The sequence below is a fragment of the Somniosus microcephalus genome, chromosome 28 (assembly GCF_052327205.1).
Source record: "Somniosus microcephalus isolate GS21.2 chromosome 28, FLI_Smic_1.0, whole genome shotgun sequence".
Lineage (NCBI taxonomy): Eukaryota > Metazoa > Chordata > Chondrichthyes > Squaliformes > Somniosidae > Somniosus > Somniosus microcephalus.
Window position 1 is genome coordinate 16,541,747 of NC_141014.1, and position 18,653 is coordinate 16,560,399.

Consider the following 18,653-nt stretch of genomic DNA (forward strand, 5'->3'; position numbering starts at 1 on the left):
AAGATAAAATTGGTCGCCGTTAAAATTTTGCAAATGCTCATTTTGGTATGCAATTAAAATTGCCACAGCACCATCAAACACCTTCTGGTGGCATGGCGAGAGGAGAGTCTACAGACTGTTGCACCATGTCACTGGCAGCAGGGGCAGTAAGAGAGAGTTACTATTCACTCGGTTTCCCCACAAGAGAAGTTTGCTTCCTCCAATGCTTCGGTCAAAATGGCAATGTGGAGAGATAGGAAGAAAGACTTGCATTTATGTAGCGCCTTTCACGTCTTCAGGACGGCTCAAAACACTTTACAGCCTCTGAAGTACTTTTTGAAGCATAGTCACTGTTGTAATGTAGGAAACGCAGCAGCCAATTTGCGCACAGCAAGCTCCCACAAACAGCAATGTGATCATTACCAAATAATCTGATTTAGTGATGTTGGTTCTCACTCAGAGGTGAGTGCTACCCACTGAACCACGGCTGGGAAGGATAAGTGCATGTTCAGCATGGGGATGGGGCGGGGAACACAGGTGAAGGGAATGTCAACCCTACCTTTAGCCGCCTCCTAGCGGCCTCTTTCATAGCACAATTAACAAAAAGCAGGGATTAATTTGCCTACCCACTTTCATTGGGCAGGTAACAGTATATGGCACAAGAAAATCTCAAAGGGAGACAAAAAAGTCATTCAATAATGATATAATCACAATATATAGCAAAAAGTACAATAGGTCATTGACAGCATTCCCTTTTCCAATGTCATTCTTTCTTCTCCTGAAGGCAATAACTAATGTGGGTTTGCATACGTGCTAACCATCCTCTGACACTTCTCCAAGTGGCCATTCTTCAGGTGCAAGTCGGCTATTCAACCATAGAGAGAATCACATGCCTGATCTTGCCCGCATCCAACATTCACACACATGCCAGGAGTCACAGTATAGCAATCGGACTGGGAAGCCTGAAAGATTTCGCCCTCCACCCCACAAAACCATGACTGAGTTCGACTGTAGTATCCCCACCACTGCCCTATCGGAGATCAGGACATAGGAACAGGAGTAGGCAATTCACCACTCAAGTCTCTTCCACTATTCAATGAGCTCATGGCTGAGCTCAACTCCTTTTATCTGTCATTTCTCCATATCTCTTATAGGCCTTCCCTAACAAAAATCTATTGATCACAGTCTTGAAAATGTCAATTGGCCCAGCATCCACAGCTTATTGGGGGGGTGAGAGTTCCAGATTCCGACTATGCTTTGTATGAAAAAGTGCTTCCTGATTTCACTCCTAACTAGCCTAGCTCTAATTTTAAGATTATCCCTCTTATTCTCCATTCCCGCAAAGAAATCGTTTCTCTGTATCTACCAACAACATCTTGCATTTATATAGCAAAATGTCCCAAGGCGCTTCACAGGGGCTTTGTCAACACCGAGCCGCATAGAGATATTGGGACAGGCGAAGAGAAAGGTTTTAAGGAGCGTCTTAAAGGAGGAGAGGTAGAGAAGTAGAGAGGAGGAGATTTTAGGGAGGGAATCCCAGAGTTTAGGGCCTCGGTAGCTGAAGGCACGGTCGCCAGTGGTGGAGCGATTAAAATCGGGCGATGCGCAAGAGGCCAGAACTGGAGGAGCGCAGAGATCCAAGAGGGTTGTCGGAGGTTAAAAAGATAGTGAGGGGCGAGGCCATGAAGGGATTTGAAAACAAGGGAGAACATTTTTAAAATCAAGGCATTGCCGGACCGGTATCCAATGATGGTCAGCAAGCACAGGGGTGATGGGTAAATGGGACTTGGTGCGAGTTAGGGCACGGGTAGCAGAGTTTTGGATGTACCCTACTAAACACCTCAATTAGATTTGGTTTACAGCGCATGAGTTTGGCATGCCTGAAACTGGCATTTTCAATGTTCCTACGGGTGTGCACACAGCGCGTACACACCAGTAGGGATCGGAATCGGAATGTACGGCCCTAAAAATCTATATTAGTGGGGAAATGTGGTACTGAACCATCCTAATCAGGAGGATCTCAGTTTTCATGTCGGGTGCATGTGGAGCTAACCGATTTCAGCCAGTGCGGTAGCGATGCAGGTACGACAATTATCCCTGGGCTCGGGAGACAGAGAACAATATATCAACTAGGGTCCTCAATGGTATTCCATAGCCAGTGGCCACTGCTATAAAATCATGGAGGAAAAAAATCCTTGTTACTCACCCTAATGAATAGACTTGCAGGGGCCGCCATGGAACCAGTCTCAGTTAAATACATCTCCCAGTCAAAGGACTTCTCAGAACCTGGAAGCAGAAAATACAAAAGCTCCCATGAGCAGGAACCAACTCTTGCAGAAAACTTGACGCGAGGATAATATGGTACGATTGAGCCACTTGAACAAGGTGCTCATTTATCGATGCCTTTACAACAAGGTGCCCATTAAATGATGTCCCTTCATGGAGGCTCTGCTAGCATTAGAGCAGCAGGTTTTCAAAGCTCCAATGGAAGAGGGGGTTGAAGATGAAGTAGGAACATGGGAACAGGAGTAGGTCATTCAGCCCCTCGAGCCGGTTCCGCCAGTCAGAGATCACGGCTGATCTGTATCCTAACTACATCCACCCACCTTGGCTCCATATCCCATAATATCCTTGGCTAACAAAAAGCTATCATTCTCAGTATGCAGACGATGCTTGCGTCTCCGCTCACTCGGAGATCGAACTCCAAACCATCGTCAACACCTTCACCGAAGCGTACAAGAGCTTGGGCCTTACACTAAACATCCGTAAGACAAAGGTCCTCTACCAACCTGCCCCCTGATTATCAAAATCCACAACAAGGCCTTGGACAACGTGGACCACTTTCCATACCTCGGGAGCCTACTGTCAACAAGGGCAGACGTCGACGACGAAGTCCAACACTGTCTTCAGTGTGCCAGTGCAGCCTTCGGTCGCCTGAGGGAGAGAGATTTTGAAGACCAGGACCTCAAACCCAACACTAAGCTCATGGTCTACAGAGCAGGAGTGATACCCGCCCTACTGTATGCCTCAGAGACATGGCCCATGTACAACAGGCACCTCAAAGCACTGGAGAGGTACTGACGTAAGAAAACTACTAGGCACTTGGTCTACGCGATAAACAAAGCTTTAATCAACTGTTTACAACATGGAGGTCTAGTTGTGTCCTTCACTAGTTCCTGTTAAGAATGTCCTGCGCAAGCTGGGCCCGTGCCAAAGTATTTATACTCTCCCTGGACAGCGCCACCCGCAGGCCGCTCAGTATTATTTCATAAGTCTCTCTTTCATGAATGACCGATTCATGTTAGGTACCACCAACGCTGCCTCCGCAAAATCCTGCAAATCCATTGGCAGGATAGGCGCACCAACGTCAGTGTTCTTGCTCAGGCCAACATCGAAGCTCTGACCACGCTCAATCAGCTCCGATGGACGGGTCACATACGATACTCCCAAAACAAGCGCTCTACTCGGAGCTCCAGCACGGCAAGAGAGCCCCAGGTGGGCAGAGGAAACACTTCAAGGACACCCTCAAAGCCTCCTTGAAAAAGGTGTAACATCCCCATCGACACCTGGGAATCCCTGGCGCAAGACCGCGCAAAGTGGAAGAGAAGCATCCGGGAAGGCGCCGAACGCCTCGAGTCTTTTCGCTGGGAGCAAGCGGAAGCCAAGTGCAGGCAGTGCAAGGAGCGCACGTCAACCCAAGCACCCCACCCACCCGCCCCTTCAACCACTGTCTGCCCAACCTGTGACAGAGACTGTCGGCCCCACATTGGACTCATCAGTCACCTGCAAACTCATTTTTAATGTGGAAGCAAGTCATCCTCGGTTCCGAGGGACTGCCCAAGAAGAAGTCACTCAGATTTAAAATTATTAATTGAGCTAGCATATACTGCGTTTTGAAAGAGAACGCTCCAGACTTCTACCACCATTTGTGTGAAGAAGTGTTTCCTAACTTCTCTCCTGAATGGCTTGGCTCGGATTTTAAGATTTTGTCCCCTTGCCCTAGACTCCCCAACCAGCAGAAAAAGTTCCTCTCTAGCTACCCTATCAATTCCGTTCAAAATCCTAAAAAGTTCAATCACATAACCCCTTAACCTTCTACATTCCAGGAAATACAAGCCTAGTTTATGTAATTTCTACTTATAATCTAACCTTTGGAGTCCCGATAACTTTCTGGTGAATCTGCACTGCACTCCTTCCAAGGCCAATATATACTTCCTAAGGTGCGGTGCCCAGAACTGCAGAAAGTACTTGAAGTGTGGATAACCAGGGCTTTGTATAGCTGTAGCAAAACTTCCTTCCCTTTATATTCCAGTCCTCTAGTTATTCAGGCTAACAATCCATACATTTTTTTGATTATTCTTCGTACCTGACTACTACATTTCAGTGATCTGTGTACTTGAGCCCCTTAATCTCTCTGGGCTTCCACTGTTCCTAGCTTTTCACCATTTAAAAAATACTCAGATCTATCCTTTTTTTGGTCCAAAATGGATGACCTCACACAGACCTGCATGGAAATCCATCTACCACACTTCTGTCCACTCATTTAATGTTTCAATGTCTCTTTATAATTTTATGCTCCTGTCTACACTACTATGTCACCAATCTTTGGGTCATCAGCAAACTTGGATATGGCCCAATATTAAGTTATCTAAATCATTAATAAATATAGTGACTAGTTGAGGTCCCAGCACAGATCCTTGTGGGACACCACTAGTCACTTCCTTCCAATTATAATGCAAACCCATGCTTCCTTACTCTCTGGCCGCAATTTTATCAGCGGTGTCGGGAGAGCTGGTTTCCGGGTTCCAGTCACGATCCTGGCTGCAGCCGCTCTGTCAAAGGGATTTTCCCTTGATTGGCCTTGTTAAGCCCGCCCTGTGAACCTGGCACATCACTTGACGCTGTAAACCCTGGCTGCCACATGAAGTAAATCTGGCCATGGTGATGCCATCGCTGGTCTCCCGGGCAGCAATGTTGTCAGGGGATGATGCAGTGTCCCCGGTGCAGCATCAGGTGATGGCGGAGAAGGTTGGTGATATTGGTGTGCCTGGTGATGTTGGTGTTGGGGCTGACCGTGGAAGGATTCGGAGGACCAAGGTCTGATTTTTTCAAGGGCACCGATGTTGCCGCAATAGATGGCAGCTGCAGGTGAGATGACAGATCTAGTGATCTGTCATTGGTGAGAGGTTGTTCCAATGAGGTGGCACTGGACATACAGTTGCCTCTAAACACTTGCAAGCCAAAGAAATCTCTATATGTATAACAAATGAAGTAACCAACAGTTTCTGTGCTCTGAAACTGACCATCTGCAACATGGCATCCTTTACACCACTTCTGCAGCTGTCAGCTTATCAGAAACATCAGAGCAGACTCAAATCACGCCAGGGTGAGCTGGCATGTTCCCCGAACAGCGGGTAACTTGTGGGGGAGAACGTAAAATTGGAAGGAAGCCTCAAAATTGTATTAAAATGGCTGTTAACAAGTCATTTAATGAGCTCAATTGTATCCCCCACTGCTTGGTGTTGGGTCAGCTCTCCGCTGACAGACTCGACACCCGGGTGACTCGCGTGGAGGCGGGTTGACAGCGGGTTTCCTACCCGCCGTCAACCTTTGCTATTTTGACAGCAGACCCGCCTCCAAACCCACCTTCTGAGCACCGGCAAAATTACGGCCTCTAGCTTCTACCACCTAACCAATCTCTTTAACAGGGCAATAATTTGCCTTCAATTCCATGAGCTTTAATTTTAGCCAACAGCCTCTTATGTGGAACCTTATCAAATGCCTTCTGGAAGTCCATATAAAACTACATCCACAGACATCCCCCTGGCTACTTTAGTTACTTCCTCAAAAAATTCAAATAGGTTCGTTAGATATGGCCTACCCTTTACAAATCCATGTTGGCTCTCTCTATTCAGCTCAAATTTCTCTAAGTGCTCAGACACTCTGTCCTTAATTATAGATTCCAATAACTTCCCACAACAGATGTTGGACTAACAGGTCTATGATTTCCTGGTTTCGCTCACTCACCTCAAATATTGGAATTACATTTGCAATTTTCCAATCTAAAAAAAGGGATAATTCCTGAACCGAGAGCGCTTTAGAAAATTATGACTAACGCATCTAGCTTTAGTAGGCAGCGGCAAAAGAAAAAGAAATAAAGTTAGCGAATGGTAATAATTAGCTTGCTGTATACCAGTTAATGGAAGATAGCAGACAGATGAGTTTAACTGCCCCCCTCTCCCCAGTAAACAACAGGCTGCTGTCAACACTGGACAATATTCAGTCAAAATAAAAAGGAAAGTGCAGTTTGAACAGAGTGCTGAGAGTTGGGTGAGTCAGGGAGTTAGGTGAGGCAAGGCCTCAGAGCTTCGGCGGGTGCTTCAGCGGTAGAGCGGGCCTACAAAGGGCTCCAGAGACCAGGTAAGGCTTACTTTACTGGTGGTATTGAATTAATTAATTTAAATTGATTAAAGGGGTAGGTCATGCCAGGAGAGCCCAGCCCCGTGATATGCTCTTCTTGCTCTATGTGGGAATTCAGGGACGCTGCCAGTGTCCCTGACCAACACGTGTGCCAGAAATGCATCCAGCTGCAGCTACTAACGGGCCGTCTTGGGGCGCTGGAGCTACGGGTGGATGGGTTGTGGAGCATTCACGATGCCGAGAGGGTCGCGAATTACTCGTACAGCGAGTTGGTCACACCGCAGGGTAGGGCTGCACAGGCAGAAGGGAAATGGGTGACCACCAGGCAGAACAATAGAAGCAGGCAGGTAGTGCAGGAGACCCCTGTGGCCATCCCCCTTTCAACCAGGTATACCGCTTTGGATACTGTTGGGGGGCATGACTTACCAGGGGAAGGCAACAGCAGCCAACTTCCTGGCACTGGGGATGCTCCTGCTGCCCAGGAAGGGAGGAAAAAGAGTGGGAGAGCAATAGTGGTAGGGGATTCTATAGTAAGGGGGAACAGATAGGCGTTTCTGTGGCCGTAGACATGAATCCAGGATGGTTTGTTGCCTCCCTGGTGCCAGGGTCAAGGATGTTACTGAGCGGCTGCAGGGCATTCTGGAGGGGGAGGGCGAACAGCCAGAGGTCGTGGTCCACATTGGTACCAACGACATAGGTAAAAAGAGGGATGAGGTCCTGCAGCAAGAATTTAGGGAGCTAGGTAGAAGATTAAAGAGCAGGACCTCAAAGGTTGTAATCTCTGGATTACTCCCAGTGCCACGTGCTAGAGAGTATAGGAATAGGAAGATAGAACAGATGAATGCGTGGCTAAAGGGATGGTGCAGGAGGGAGGGCTTTAGTTTCCTGGATCACTGGGTCTGCTTCTGGGAAAGGTGGGACTTGTACAAGTCGGACGGTTTACACCTGAACCAGAGGGGGACCAATATCCTTGCGGGGAGGTTTGCTAGCACTGTTGGGGGGGGGGGGGGGGGGGGGGGGGGGGGGGGTTTAAACTAACTTGGCAGGGGGATGGGATACAGAGTGGAGCTATAGTAGGGGGTGATTTACAGCCAAATACGGAGGGAAAAAAAAAGTCAGCTGGGAAGGCAAAAGGGAATATGGCAAGGCTGGAAAGCATTTATTTTAATGCAAGGAGTCTTGCAAATAAGGTGGATGAACTGAAGTTGTTGTTGAACACATGGGAGTACGATATTGTTGCTATCACAGAGACATGGCTGAGGGAGGGTCAGGACTGGCAGCTCAATATTCCGGGGTATAGAATCTTCAGGCGAGACAGAGGGGGGTGTAAAAGGGGAGGGGGTGTTGCAATATTAATTAAGGAGTCAATTACTGCTGTAAGGAGGGATGATATATTAGCGGGTTCCTCTAATGAGGCCATATGGGTAGAACTTAAAAACAAAAAGGGGGCAAGCACTTTGCTGGGAGTGTACTATAGGCCCCCAAAGAGTCAGGGGGAGATAGAGGAACAGATATGTAGGCAAATCTCAGAAAAGTGCGAAAATAATAGGGTAATAATAGTGGGGGATTTCAACTTCCCCAATATTAATTGGGATAGTCAGAGTGTGAAAGGCTTAGAGGGTGGAGAATTCTTAAAGTGCATCCAGGAGAGCTTTTTGAGCCAACATGTAGAAAGTCCTACAAGAGAGGGGGCGGTACTGGACCTAATTCTAGGGAATGTAGCCAGGCAAGTGGTGGAAGTGTCAGTAGGAGAGCATTTTGGCGACAGTGACCATAATTCGGTGAGATTTAAGGTGGTCATGGAAAAAGACAAAGACGGCCCGGAAATAAGGGTTCTAAATTGGGGGAAGGCCGATTTTAATATGATAAGGCAGGATCTGGCCAAAGTGGACTGGGAGCAGCTACTTATAGGAAAATCCACATCAAAGCAGTGGGAGACTTTCAGAAGGGAAATAGAGAGAGTACAACGCCAACATGTTCCCGTAAAGGTCAAGGGTGGGACCAACAAGCAAAGGGAACCTTGGATGACAAGGGATATACAAAAATGCATTAGGGAAAAAAAGGGGGGCTTTTGGCAGTTACAGAAGACTAAAGACAGAGGAAGCCCTAGAGGAGTATAAAAAGTGCAGGGACATACTTAAAAAAGAAATTAGGAGAGCGAGGAGGGGCCATGAAATAACACTGGCGAGCAAAATAAAAGGAAAATCCGAAGATGTTTTATAAGTATATTAAGGGCAAGAGGATAGCCAGGGAAAGGGTAGGGCCCATTAGGGACCAAAGTGGCAATCTGTGTGTAGAGCCAGATGATGTAGGCGGGGTTTTAAATGAATTTTTTGCATCTGTGTTCACTATGGAGAAAGACGATGTAGACATAGAAATCGGGCAAGGGGACTGTGATATACTTGAACATATTAGCATCGAGAGGGAGGAGGTACTAGCGGTTTTAGCAGGCCAAAAAGTGGATAAATCCCCAGGCCCGGACGAGATGTATCCCAGGCTGCTGTGTGAGGCAAAGGAGGAGATTGCAGGGGCTCTGACACAAATTTTCAGAACCTCTCTGGCCACAGGGAATGTACCAGAGGACTGGAGAACAGCTAACATAGTACCATTATTCAAGAAGGGTAGCAGGGATAAACCAGGGAATTACAGGCCAGTGAGCCTAACATCTGTGGTAAGGAAATTATTGGAAAAAATTCTGAGGGACAGAATTAGTCTCCACTTGGAGAGGCAAGGATTAATCGGGGATAGTCAGCATGGCTTTGTCAAGGGTAAATCATGTCTGACCAATCCGATTGAATTTTTCGAGGGGGTGACTAGGTGTGTGGATGAGGGAAATGCTGTGGATGTGGTATACATGGACTTCAGTAAGGCTTTTGACAAAGTCCCACATAGGAGACTGGTCAAGAAGGTAAGAGCCCATGGGATCCAGGGTGCCTTGGCACGTTGGATCCTAAACTGGCTGAGTGGCAGGAGGCAGAGGGTGATGGTCGAAGGTTGCTTTTGTGACTGGAAGCCTGTGTCCAGTGGGGTACCTCAGGGATTGGTGCTGGGTCCCTTGCTGTTTGTGATCTACATAAATGATTTGGATGAGAATGTAAAAGGTATGATCAGTAAGTTCGCAGATGACACGAAAATTGGTGGGGTGGTAAATTGCGAGGAGGAAAGCCTCAGGCTACAGGACGATATAAACGGGTTGGTCAGATGGGCGGAAAAGTGGCAAATGGAATTTAACCCTGAAAAGTGCGAGGTGATGCATTTTGGACGGACAAATAAGGCAAGGGAATACACAATGAGTGGTAGGACCCTAGGAAGTACAGAGGGACCTTGGTGTACATGTACATAGATCCCTGAAGGCAGCAGAACAGGTAGATAAGGTGGTTAAAAAGGCATATGGGATACTTGCCTTCATTAGCCGAGGCATAGAATATAAGAGCAGGGAGGTTATGATGGAGCTGTACAAAACGCTGGTAAGGCCACAGCTGGAGTACTGTGCGCAGTTCTGGTCGCCTCACTACAGGAAGGATGTGATTGCTTTGGAGAGGGTGCAGAGAAGATTCACCAGGATGTTACCTGGGATGGAGCACCTCAGCTATGAAGAAAGACTAAACAGGCTGGGGTTGTTTTCCTTGGAGCAAAGAAGGCTGAGGGGGGACCTGATTGAGGTGTACAAAATGATGAGGGGCATAGATAGGGTAGACAAAGAGGAACTTTTCCCCTTAGTAGGGGGGTCAATAACAAGGGGGCATAGATTCAAGGTAAGGGGCAGGAGGTTTAGAGGGGATTTGAGGAGGAACTTTTTCACCCAGAGGGTGGTTGGAGTCTGGAACTCACTGCCTGAAAGGGTGGTAGAGGCAGGAACCCTCACAACATTCAAGAAGCATTTGGATGAGCACTTGAAATGCCATTGCATACAAGGCTATGGACCAAATGCTGGAAAATGGGATTAGATTGGACAGGGCTTGATGGACGGCGCAGACACGATGGGCCGAAGGGCCTCTTTCTGTGCTGTATGACTCTATGAAAGGCCAAATAATTCAGCTTCACAACGCGTATGAGAATGATCCAACATGTAGTCCTGGATTTGGCCCCCAATCTATGCTGATTTAAGCTGAGGGTTGGGGCACTATGATTGACCTCCGCAACCCCCGAACTAGTGAGGGGATGCTTTGGGGGTTTCCACTCCTGATCACTATCCAGGGTCTCCTCTTGGGGCGAGTCAGGAGCACGAGGGGCGAGTGTGCACATGCATGGAATCGCCAGGCGATACGCCAGACCTCTGGGGTCAAATAGCCCGCTGACGCTCACCATCTAGGTTTGCACATTCAGAATGACAACTCGGGTGAGATAGCGGAAGGCTGCTGACACTAATGGAACTATGTCTCGGCCAACATTCTTGGGGGGTCGGAACAAACTCTCACTTTTTATCCCAAGTTCTGAACCCAGTTAACACACACTCTTCTCAATTAAAGATAAGTGCATGGCACTCCCACTCAGGAGGTTGAATCAACGTTGGCACCCATGGTATCATTGTGGGCACTGCCTTTGTTAGATTTGAAAACGTATTCACAATCAAAGCAATTTAGTTCCAACAGGTAACTTACCTCGAGGAAGCGTTAATTCAATGTCATTCTTCTTGCAGAATCCCACAGGAAAGATGCAATAGGAGGAAGCATGGTAACAGAACCAGTCTGTGCCATCGGCCGCCTCAGACCCATCAATTCCAATCATCAGATATCCATCCAACAACACCTGTCATTCCACAGGATACAAAAACAATGCATCACATCTGCTGCTCTTGTGCAACGGCTGGTGTCTGTTTCAACGTACGCTGCTCGTCCGGCATCCCGTATTGGATAAGCAGACATTTCCTCCAATTAAATATTGGACTGGTTCGCAAAATTGAAGCCCTTGGGATACGAAATTGGCTAAGAGACAGAAAGCAGAGCAAGTAGCGGTGAACGGTTATTTTTCCACAGACTGGAGGGAAGTGTGCAGTGGTGTCCCCCGAGGTTCAGTGTTGAGACCACTGCTCTTTTTGATGCATATTAATGACCTAGACTTGGGTATACAGGGCATAATTTCAAAGTTTGCAGAAGACGCGAAACTTGGAAATGTAGAGCATAGCAACAGACTCTAGGAAGCCACAGACTGGTGAAATGGGCAGACGGAATTTAACACAGATGTGTGAAGTGATTCATTTTGGTAGGAAGAATGAGGAGAGGCAATATAAACTGAATGGTACAATTTTAAAGTGGGGTGCAGGAACAGAGGTGTACATACATTCTGAAGGTGCCAGGACAAGTTGAGAAAGCTGTTAAAAAGGCATATGGGAACTTTGGCTTTTATAAATTGATGCAGAGTGTACAAAAGCAAGGAAGTTATGCTAAATCTTCACAAAACACTGGTTTGGCCCCAGCTGGCGCATTCTGGGCAACACATTTTAGGAGGATGTCGAGGTCTTAGACAAGGTGCAGAGATTATTTACCAGGGATGAAAGACTTCAGTTACGTGAAGAGACTAGAATTGTTCCCTTAGAGCAGAGAAGGTTAAGGGGAGTTTTTAAAATAGAGTCCAAAATCTTGGAAGGGTTTTGATAAAGTAAATAAGGAGAAACTGTTTCCAGAGGCAGAAGGATCAGTATCCAGGGGGACATCGATTTAAAGTTAATTGGCAAAAGAACCAAAGGCGACAAGAAAAAATATATATATAATCATAGAATGGTAAATGTTTACGCAGCGAGTCATTGTGATCTGGAATGCACTGCCTGAAATAGTAACTTAAAAACGGAATTGGATAAATACTTGAAAATGAAAAATTTGCTGGGATATGGGGAAAGAACAGGGGAGTGAGACAAATTGGATGTTCTTTCAAAGGGCTGGCACAGGCACAATGGGCTGAATGACCACCATCTGTGCTGTATCATTCTATGAAGACCAAAGCCATCATCTTCAGACCCTGCCACAAACTCCGTTCCCTAGCCACCGACTCCATCCCCCTCCACAGCCACAGTCTGAGGCTGAACCAGATGCTCGCAACCTCAGTGTCGTATTTGATGCGGAGCTCAGTTTCCATCCATTCCATCGCCAAGACCAGCTACTTCGACCTCCGCTTATCGCCCGTCTCCACCCTGCCTCAGTTCATCTGCTGCTGAAACCCTCATCCATGTTTTTGTTACCGCCAGGCTCAACTATTCCAACATTCTCCTGGCTGGCCTACCACCTACCACCCTCCGTCAACTTGAGCTCATCTGGAACTCTGCTGCCCGTATCCTCACTCGCACCAAATCCCATTCACTATTCACCCGTGTTCACTGTCCTACATTGGCTCCCGGTCCAGCAACGCCTCAATTTTAAAATTCTCATCTGTGTGTTCAAGTCCCTCTATGGCCTCGCCTCGCCCCTCCCCATCGCTAACCTCCTCCAGCCCTACAACCCTCCAGGAACTCTTGCCACCAATTCTGGCCTCTAACGCATCATCGATTTCCATCTCCCCACCATTGGCGGCCGTGCCTTCAGCTGCCTAGGCGCGAAGCTCTGGAATTCCCTCCCAACTTCTCTGCCCTCCTTTAAGATGTTCCTTAAAACCAAGCTTTTGGTCACCTGTCCTCATTTCTCCCTATGTGGCTTGGCGTCAAGTTTAGTTTGATAACGTTACTATGAAGCGCCTTGGGATGTTTTACTATGTTAAAAGGCGCTGTATAAATGCAAGTTGTTGTTATTTTACTGCTGAAAGAGAAGAGGTGGAGACCTCTCGGACTTGTACCAATATACTCCCTTAGACAGTCGGCAGACGACATGAAGTACCACCCAAGAATCAAGAAACACCCGGGCAATATGCCTCTGTCCAATTTTCCCCCAGCAATGAGACAACACAGCTTCCCTTCAACATTGGAGCTCAGATTTATAATCAGTGGGGGAACTTGAACCTGCAAAGAGCACCATTCCACTGACCACTACAGCACCAGCTGTCAAGTGGGAAGTATTTTGGTCAGGGCAGTCTGATTAGATTTATCCGTCACTTATTGCAAAGCTCTGTGGAAATCTAGAAAGATTTCTTGGGCAGGCATGCAATGGAATACTCCTGGAATGGGGCAGCCTCGACAAAACTCAACAGTCAACACTATCCAGGACAGAGCAGTTCACTTGATCTACACCCCTGCCACTGGATCAACATCTACCCACTCCACCAGTGGCACACCATGACTGCCACATATGCCATCTACAGGATGCACTGCAGTAACTCGGTGACCCCCTCCCTGCAACTTCTAACAAAATGGACAAGAGCAGCAATGTTGAGGAAACACACCATCCTGACTTGGACACATATCGCTGTTCCTTCATTGTCACTGGGTCGATATCCTGGCAATCACTACCAAACAACATTTTGGAGCACCATTGCTACAACGTCTGCAGTGGTTCAAGGCCCAGCACCACCTATGCAGGGCAAAGAAATACGGCCTTATCATCACCCACATCCCAAGAACATAAGAATTAGGAGCAGGAGTCGGCCATTCGGCCCCTCGAGCCTGCTCCGCCATTCAATAAGATCATGGCTGATCTTCGACCTCAACTCCACTTTCCTGCACAATCCCCATATCTCTTCATTCCCAGAGTGCAAAAATCTATCTATCTCAGCCTTGAATACACTCAACGACTCAGCATCCACAGCCCTCTGGGGTAGAAAATGCCAAAGAATCACAACTCTCCGAGAACAAATAAAATAATAAAAACTAAAACCCCTTGCTCTTTATAATTTCATCTTAACACAAAGAATAGTACAAACAACCACTGCCACTCCCATCACCTATACAACGTGCAGTAATATGGTGCCCATTCAACAACAAGAGTTGACCCAAAGCTTCTATATGGAGCTGGATAAAGAAAGTTCAGAACTGGATCTGAACTCAATTCCTCAGATGGGAGTTGATCTCACAACCTTCCGATTCAGAGGTAAACAGAACACCCCGAAATTTTGATAAATCAAAATCCTTATACAGATGGTTTTAAAAAAAAAGTATCCATCTTGAAAGCCGGTTCCAATTTGATTTAAGTTTATTTTGGGAGTAAAGCGGTTTGCATCAGCAACTCGCTGTGGACCAATCCCGATCTCAGTCATTTTGCCCGAGGAAGTACTGTAGCAAGCAGAGGCGAGACATTTCTCTGCAAGGCGGCAGAGAAAAATCAGAAGGAAAGTTAACAACGGTCACTCTTGTGCAATTCCTTGCAGCAATTTAGGAGCAATGTTGTCGGAGAGCAGGATGCTTTAACTGGGAATGGTACAGGAGACACGGGAAGGCAAGAAACCCCATACTATTCCTATTCAAGATTATTGTTCCTTTGTCAATACCGTCCTGACCTGACCACCACAGCAGGACTGCCATCACTTCACAGTTAAAGATTTAATTTTTATTTTAAATGATGTTAGGAAAGATTACTGAACCCCCCCCCCCACCTCCTGCTGAATAAGGGAGCAATCCTATCATCCGCGCGGGTTAGTTCTGGATGTTTTGGTTTTCTTTATTACTGAGAAATGCGGATGAAGAGCTGAGCCTATAGTGCAGGGCCCCACCAAGGCTGAGAAGAATTTTAAAATGATGATAAATCAGGAGGTAGTGATTAAGTGACAAAAGTTCGAGACACTGATTATAATGGGACAGGAATCAGAGGCCAGGGAAGTGCCAAATTGGTTGATCTCAGCAGGGGGAGCATTAGGGTCGATACATTGGCCTCAGTGTCCCTACTTTACAGAGGAGAAAAATCAGCCAGGATTCGAGCTTCTGACTGCTATGCAGATGCACGAGTAGAAGCTGGTCAAGGACAAGCATTGGGTGGATCTGTGCTCAAATTACCTATGTGTGAACAATGGCAATACGGGCAATGTACAGGAAATTCTTTTTTATCCGGCACCGACGAGATCGGCGTGGTGCCGGTTTATCAAAAAGTCCGGATTACAGAGAGGCATAGTTAAAAGGTACGAGAGCTCCGTACACAGCAACAAATACAGGCTTCCCAACAAGTGCAGGAACCCCGGCCACAGACCAAGCGTCCCTGTTGCTTAGCAACAAGTGCAGGAACCCCGATTACACAGCCACAGATCCAGGAACGGCCACTAATATGAAGTAAAACTTACCTGAACCTACTCCTGAATTTTGCCGGTTAACAGAGATTTCCGGTCATTTAGGTGCCGGTAAATCGAGAGTTTCCTGTACTGGAAGGTACGCAGCACTTATGACACCAGACCCCAAAAGGAGGGAAGGCTATTGATACAAAGAGGGGAAAAATCCATCCATTTAAAAAAAAAAAGAGACAGGGATAGACAGAGGGAAAGATTGCAAAATGAAATGCTGTGTTTTCAGCTGTATATCTTAAATTAATTAAGCCAATATATCCAATGATGTTGTCAACCCCATTTAAAATTACATTACAAGAATCATAGAATGGTTACAGCACAGAAGGAGGCCATTTGGCCCGTCGAGCCCGTGCCGGCTCTCTGCAAGAGCACTTCAGTTAGTCCCACTCCACCACCCTTTTCCCATAGCCCTGCAAATTGTTTTCCTTCAGGTTCTTATCCAACTCCCTTTTGAAAGCCACGATTGAGTCTGCCTCCATCACCCCCTCAGGCAGTGCATTCCAGATCCTAACCACTCGCTGCGTAAAAAAGTTTTTCCTCATGTTGCCTTTGGTTCTTCTGCCAATCACTTTAAATCTGTGTCCTCTGGTTCTCGACCCTTCCGCCAATGGGAACAGTTTCTCTCAATCTACTCTGTCTAGACCCCTTATGATTTTGAACACCTCGATCAAATCTCCTCTCAACCTTCTCTGCTCCAAGGAGAACAACCCCAGCTTCTCCAGTCTATCCGCTAAGGGGATAAAAGGCACAGTTAGTTATAGTTAATCTTATTTAAAAGGATGATGGGGAAACTAAACTCCCTCTTTAACGGCTAAATCTCCGAGGATTGCTTAACCACATTGATCAAAGTGAAACAGTGAAGTAACATTTATCTGCCCTCGCTCTCACCTTTTCTCTGTTCCTTGCACAAAGATACCAAATTGCACTGGGCAGTTCACTGGTGCTGCTGCTCTTCAGTACCTCACCTACATGGCCATACTTCACATGAGCTATGAGACCATCACAGCCAAAATGAATCCCGCTCTGACCTGGCTCATGTAGTTTCCAGCAGGAGTCATTGAGTATAACAACAATAACTTGCATTTATATAGTGCCTTTAGTGTAGTGAAAATGTCCCAAGGCGCTTCACAGGAGCACTCCTCTCAGCAAGAAAGGAGCAGGTGGTTTGGTTGGTTCGTTCCCTCCCAAGCCCAGGAGCACCAAGGCCAACAGAAGAGCTTGTCCGTCTGCCCGCGCTGAGATTTGGTAACTCAAGTGTAGATTGAGAATTAAAGTAGGGACAATCTGCCAGTGTTCTGTACACCTCAGCACCACAGTGGGCAGTACAGTTAACCACTAAGCCATTGGGAGAGCTGCACATGATTTAGGAGCATAGGAACAGGAGTGGGCCATTAAGCCCCTCGAGCCTGTTCCGCCACTCAATGAGATCATGGCTGATCTGTGACCTAACTCCATATACCCGCCTCTGCCCCATATCCCTTAATACCTTTGGTTAACAGAAATCTATCAATCTCCGATTTAAAATTAACAATTGATCTAGCATCAATTGCCATTTGCAGAAGAGAGTTCCAAACTTCTACCACGCTGTGTGTGTAGATGTGTTTCCTAATTTCACTCCTGAAAGGTCTGGCTCTAATTTTTAGACTCTGCCCCCTAGTCCTAGACTCCCCAACCAGTGGAAACAGTGTCACTCCATCTACCCTATCTGTTCCCCTTAATATCTTGAAAACTTTGAAGATTTCTTTCCTCTATGCCTCCTTTTCTCCAGTTGCAGATTGCTTCCCACTAAGCATCCGCCTTAAACTCGGAGGAAAGGTGGTCCAGTCCGGATTTACTGTCAACTCCCATCAAGGTCTTTCTGTAATTAACAGAACAATGGCATAGTGATGGTTTTCCTTCTGACAGCCAACCCATCTTAGCAGTGCCAGGTGGCACCCTGTGTGCACGTGATATAGAGCTAAGACTATGATTGCAACAGTACCTCAAGTCCCAATTTAACCACAAAAAAATATTCACCTTACCTTTCGGACACTAGCAACACAAATGGTGGATAAATTCAGTGGATCGATGGCCTCCAGTTTCATCCCCTCTTCAAACCAATCATCATTAGTATAAACTGCTCGTACCTAGGAATCAGGAGGGTTTTCAAAAGAAATGAAGTTTAGTAAACACTAATTTCTTACAACAAAAAACAGCAGACGCTGGAAATCTGCAAGAACAGAAAATATTTAAACCACTCAGCAAGTCCGTCAATACCGGTGGAGAAAACAGATGCGTCAGCGTTTCAGATAGAAACACTGTCCTGACAAAAGGCCCGTCTCTGCAATGTTAACATAACTACAGATGCTGACTAGCCTACCAAGTGTTTCCGACACTTTGTTTCTGTTACCAAATTCTTACACCAAGCCGACTTCTGCACTACATCCAAATATTCTCAACTTGTGCGTCAGTTTGGCTCAGTGATAGCACTCTACAAGCCATTGTACTTTGCTTGTGCATTATCGCTGTAGATTGCTTGCTGTGTTTGTGAATGTATTCAAATAGAGACTCAAAGACATCGCGGTTGGCCTCTAGCTCAGATCATAAGAACATAATTAGGAGCAAGATTAGGGCATACGGCCCTTCGAGCCTGCTCCGCCATTCAATAAGATCATGACTGATCTTCGACCTCAACTCCACTTTCCCGCTTGATCTTCCCCAATTCCCCTAGAGTCCAAAAATCTATCCATCTCAGCCTTGAATATATTCAATGACTCAGCATCCACAGCCCTCTGGGGTAAAGGATTTCATAGATTCACAACCCTCAGTGAAGAAATTCCTCATCTCAGCCTTAAATGGCCGACCTCTTATCCTGAGACTATGCCCCCTAGTTCGAGACTCTCCAGCCAGGGGAAACAACCTCTCAGCATCTACCCTGTCAATCCCCCTCAAAATCTGGTATGTTTCAATGAGATCACCTCTCATTCTTCTAAACGCCAGAGTGTATCGGCCCAGTCTGCTCAATTTCTCCTCATAGGAGAACCCTCTCATCCCAGATCGACAGTGATATGGAGTCAACATGCTCCACGCAGGTGCATTTGTCTAATACTCCAGCACATTCGCTCATGGAGGCTCCACCAAGGAAC

At 46.7% G+C, this 18,653-nt stretch overlaps 1 protein-coding gene across 1 annotated transcript in view; it reads right to left on the reverse strand.

Moving 5' to 3' along the window:
• Positions 1 to 18,653, reverse strand: part of l3mbtl2 (L3MBTL histone methyl-lysine binding protein 2) — a 111,916-nt gene that overhangs the window by 43,821 nt on the left and 49,442 nt on the right. The window contains exons 11-13 of the mRNA XM_085969521.1: positions 17,550 to 17,654; positions 11,001 to 11,148; positions 2,186 to 2,265 (exon numbers count right to left, since the gene is read on the reverse strand). Of these exons, the coding sequence (XP_085825647.1) occupies positions 2,186 to 2,265; positions 11,001 to 11,148; positions 17,550 to 17,654 (333 nt within the window). The remainder of the gene's footprint in view (positions 1 to 2,185; positions 2,266 to 11,000; positions 11,149 to 17,549; positions 17,655 to 18,653) is intronic.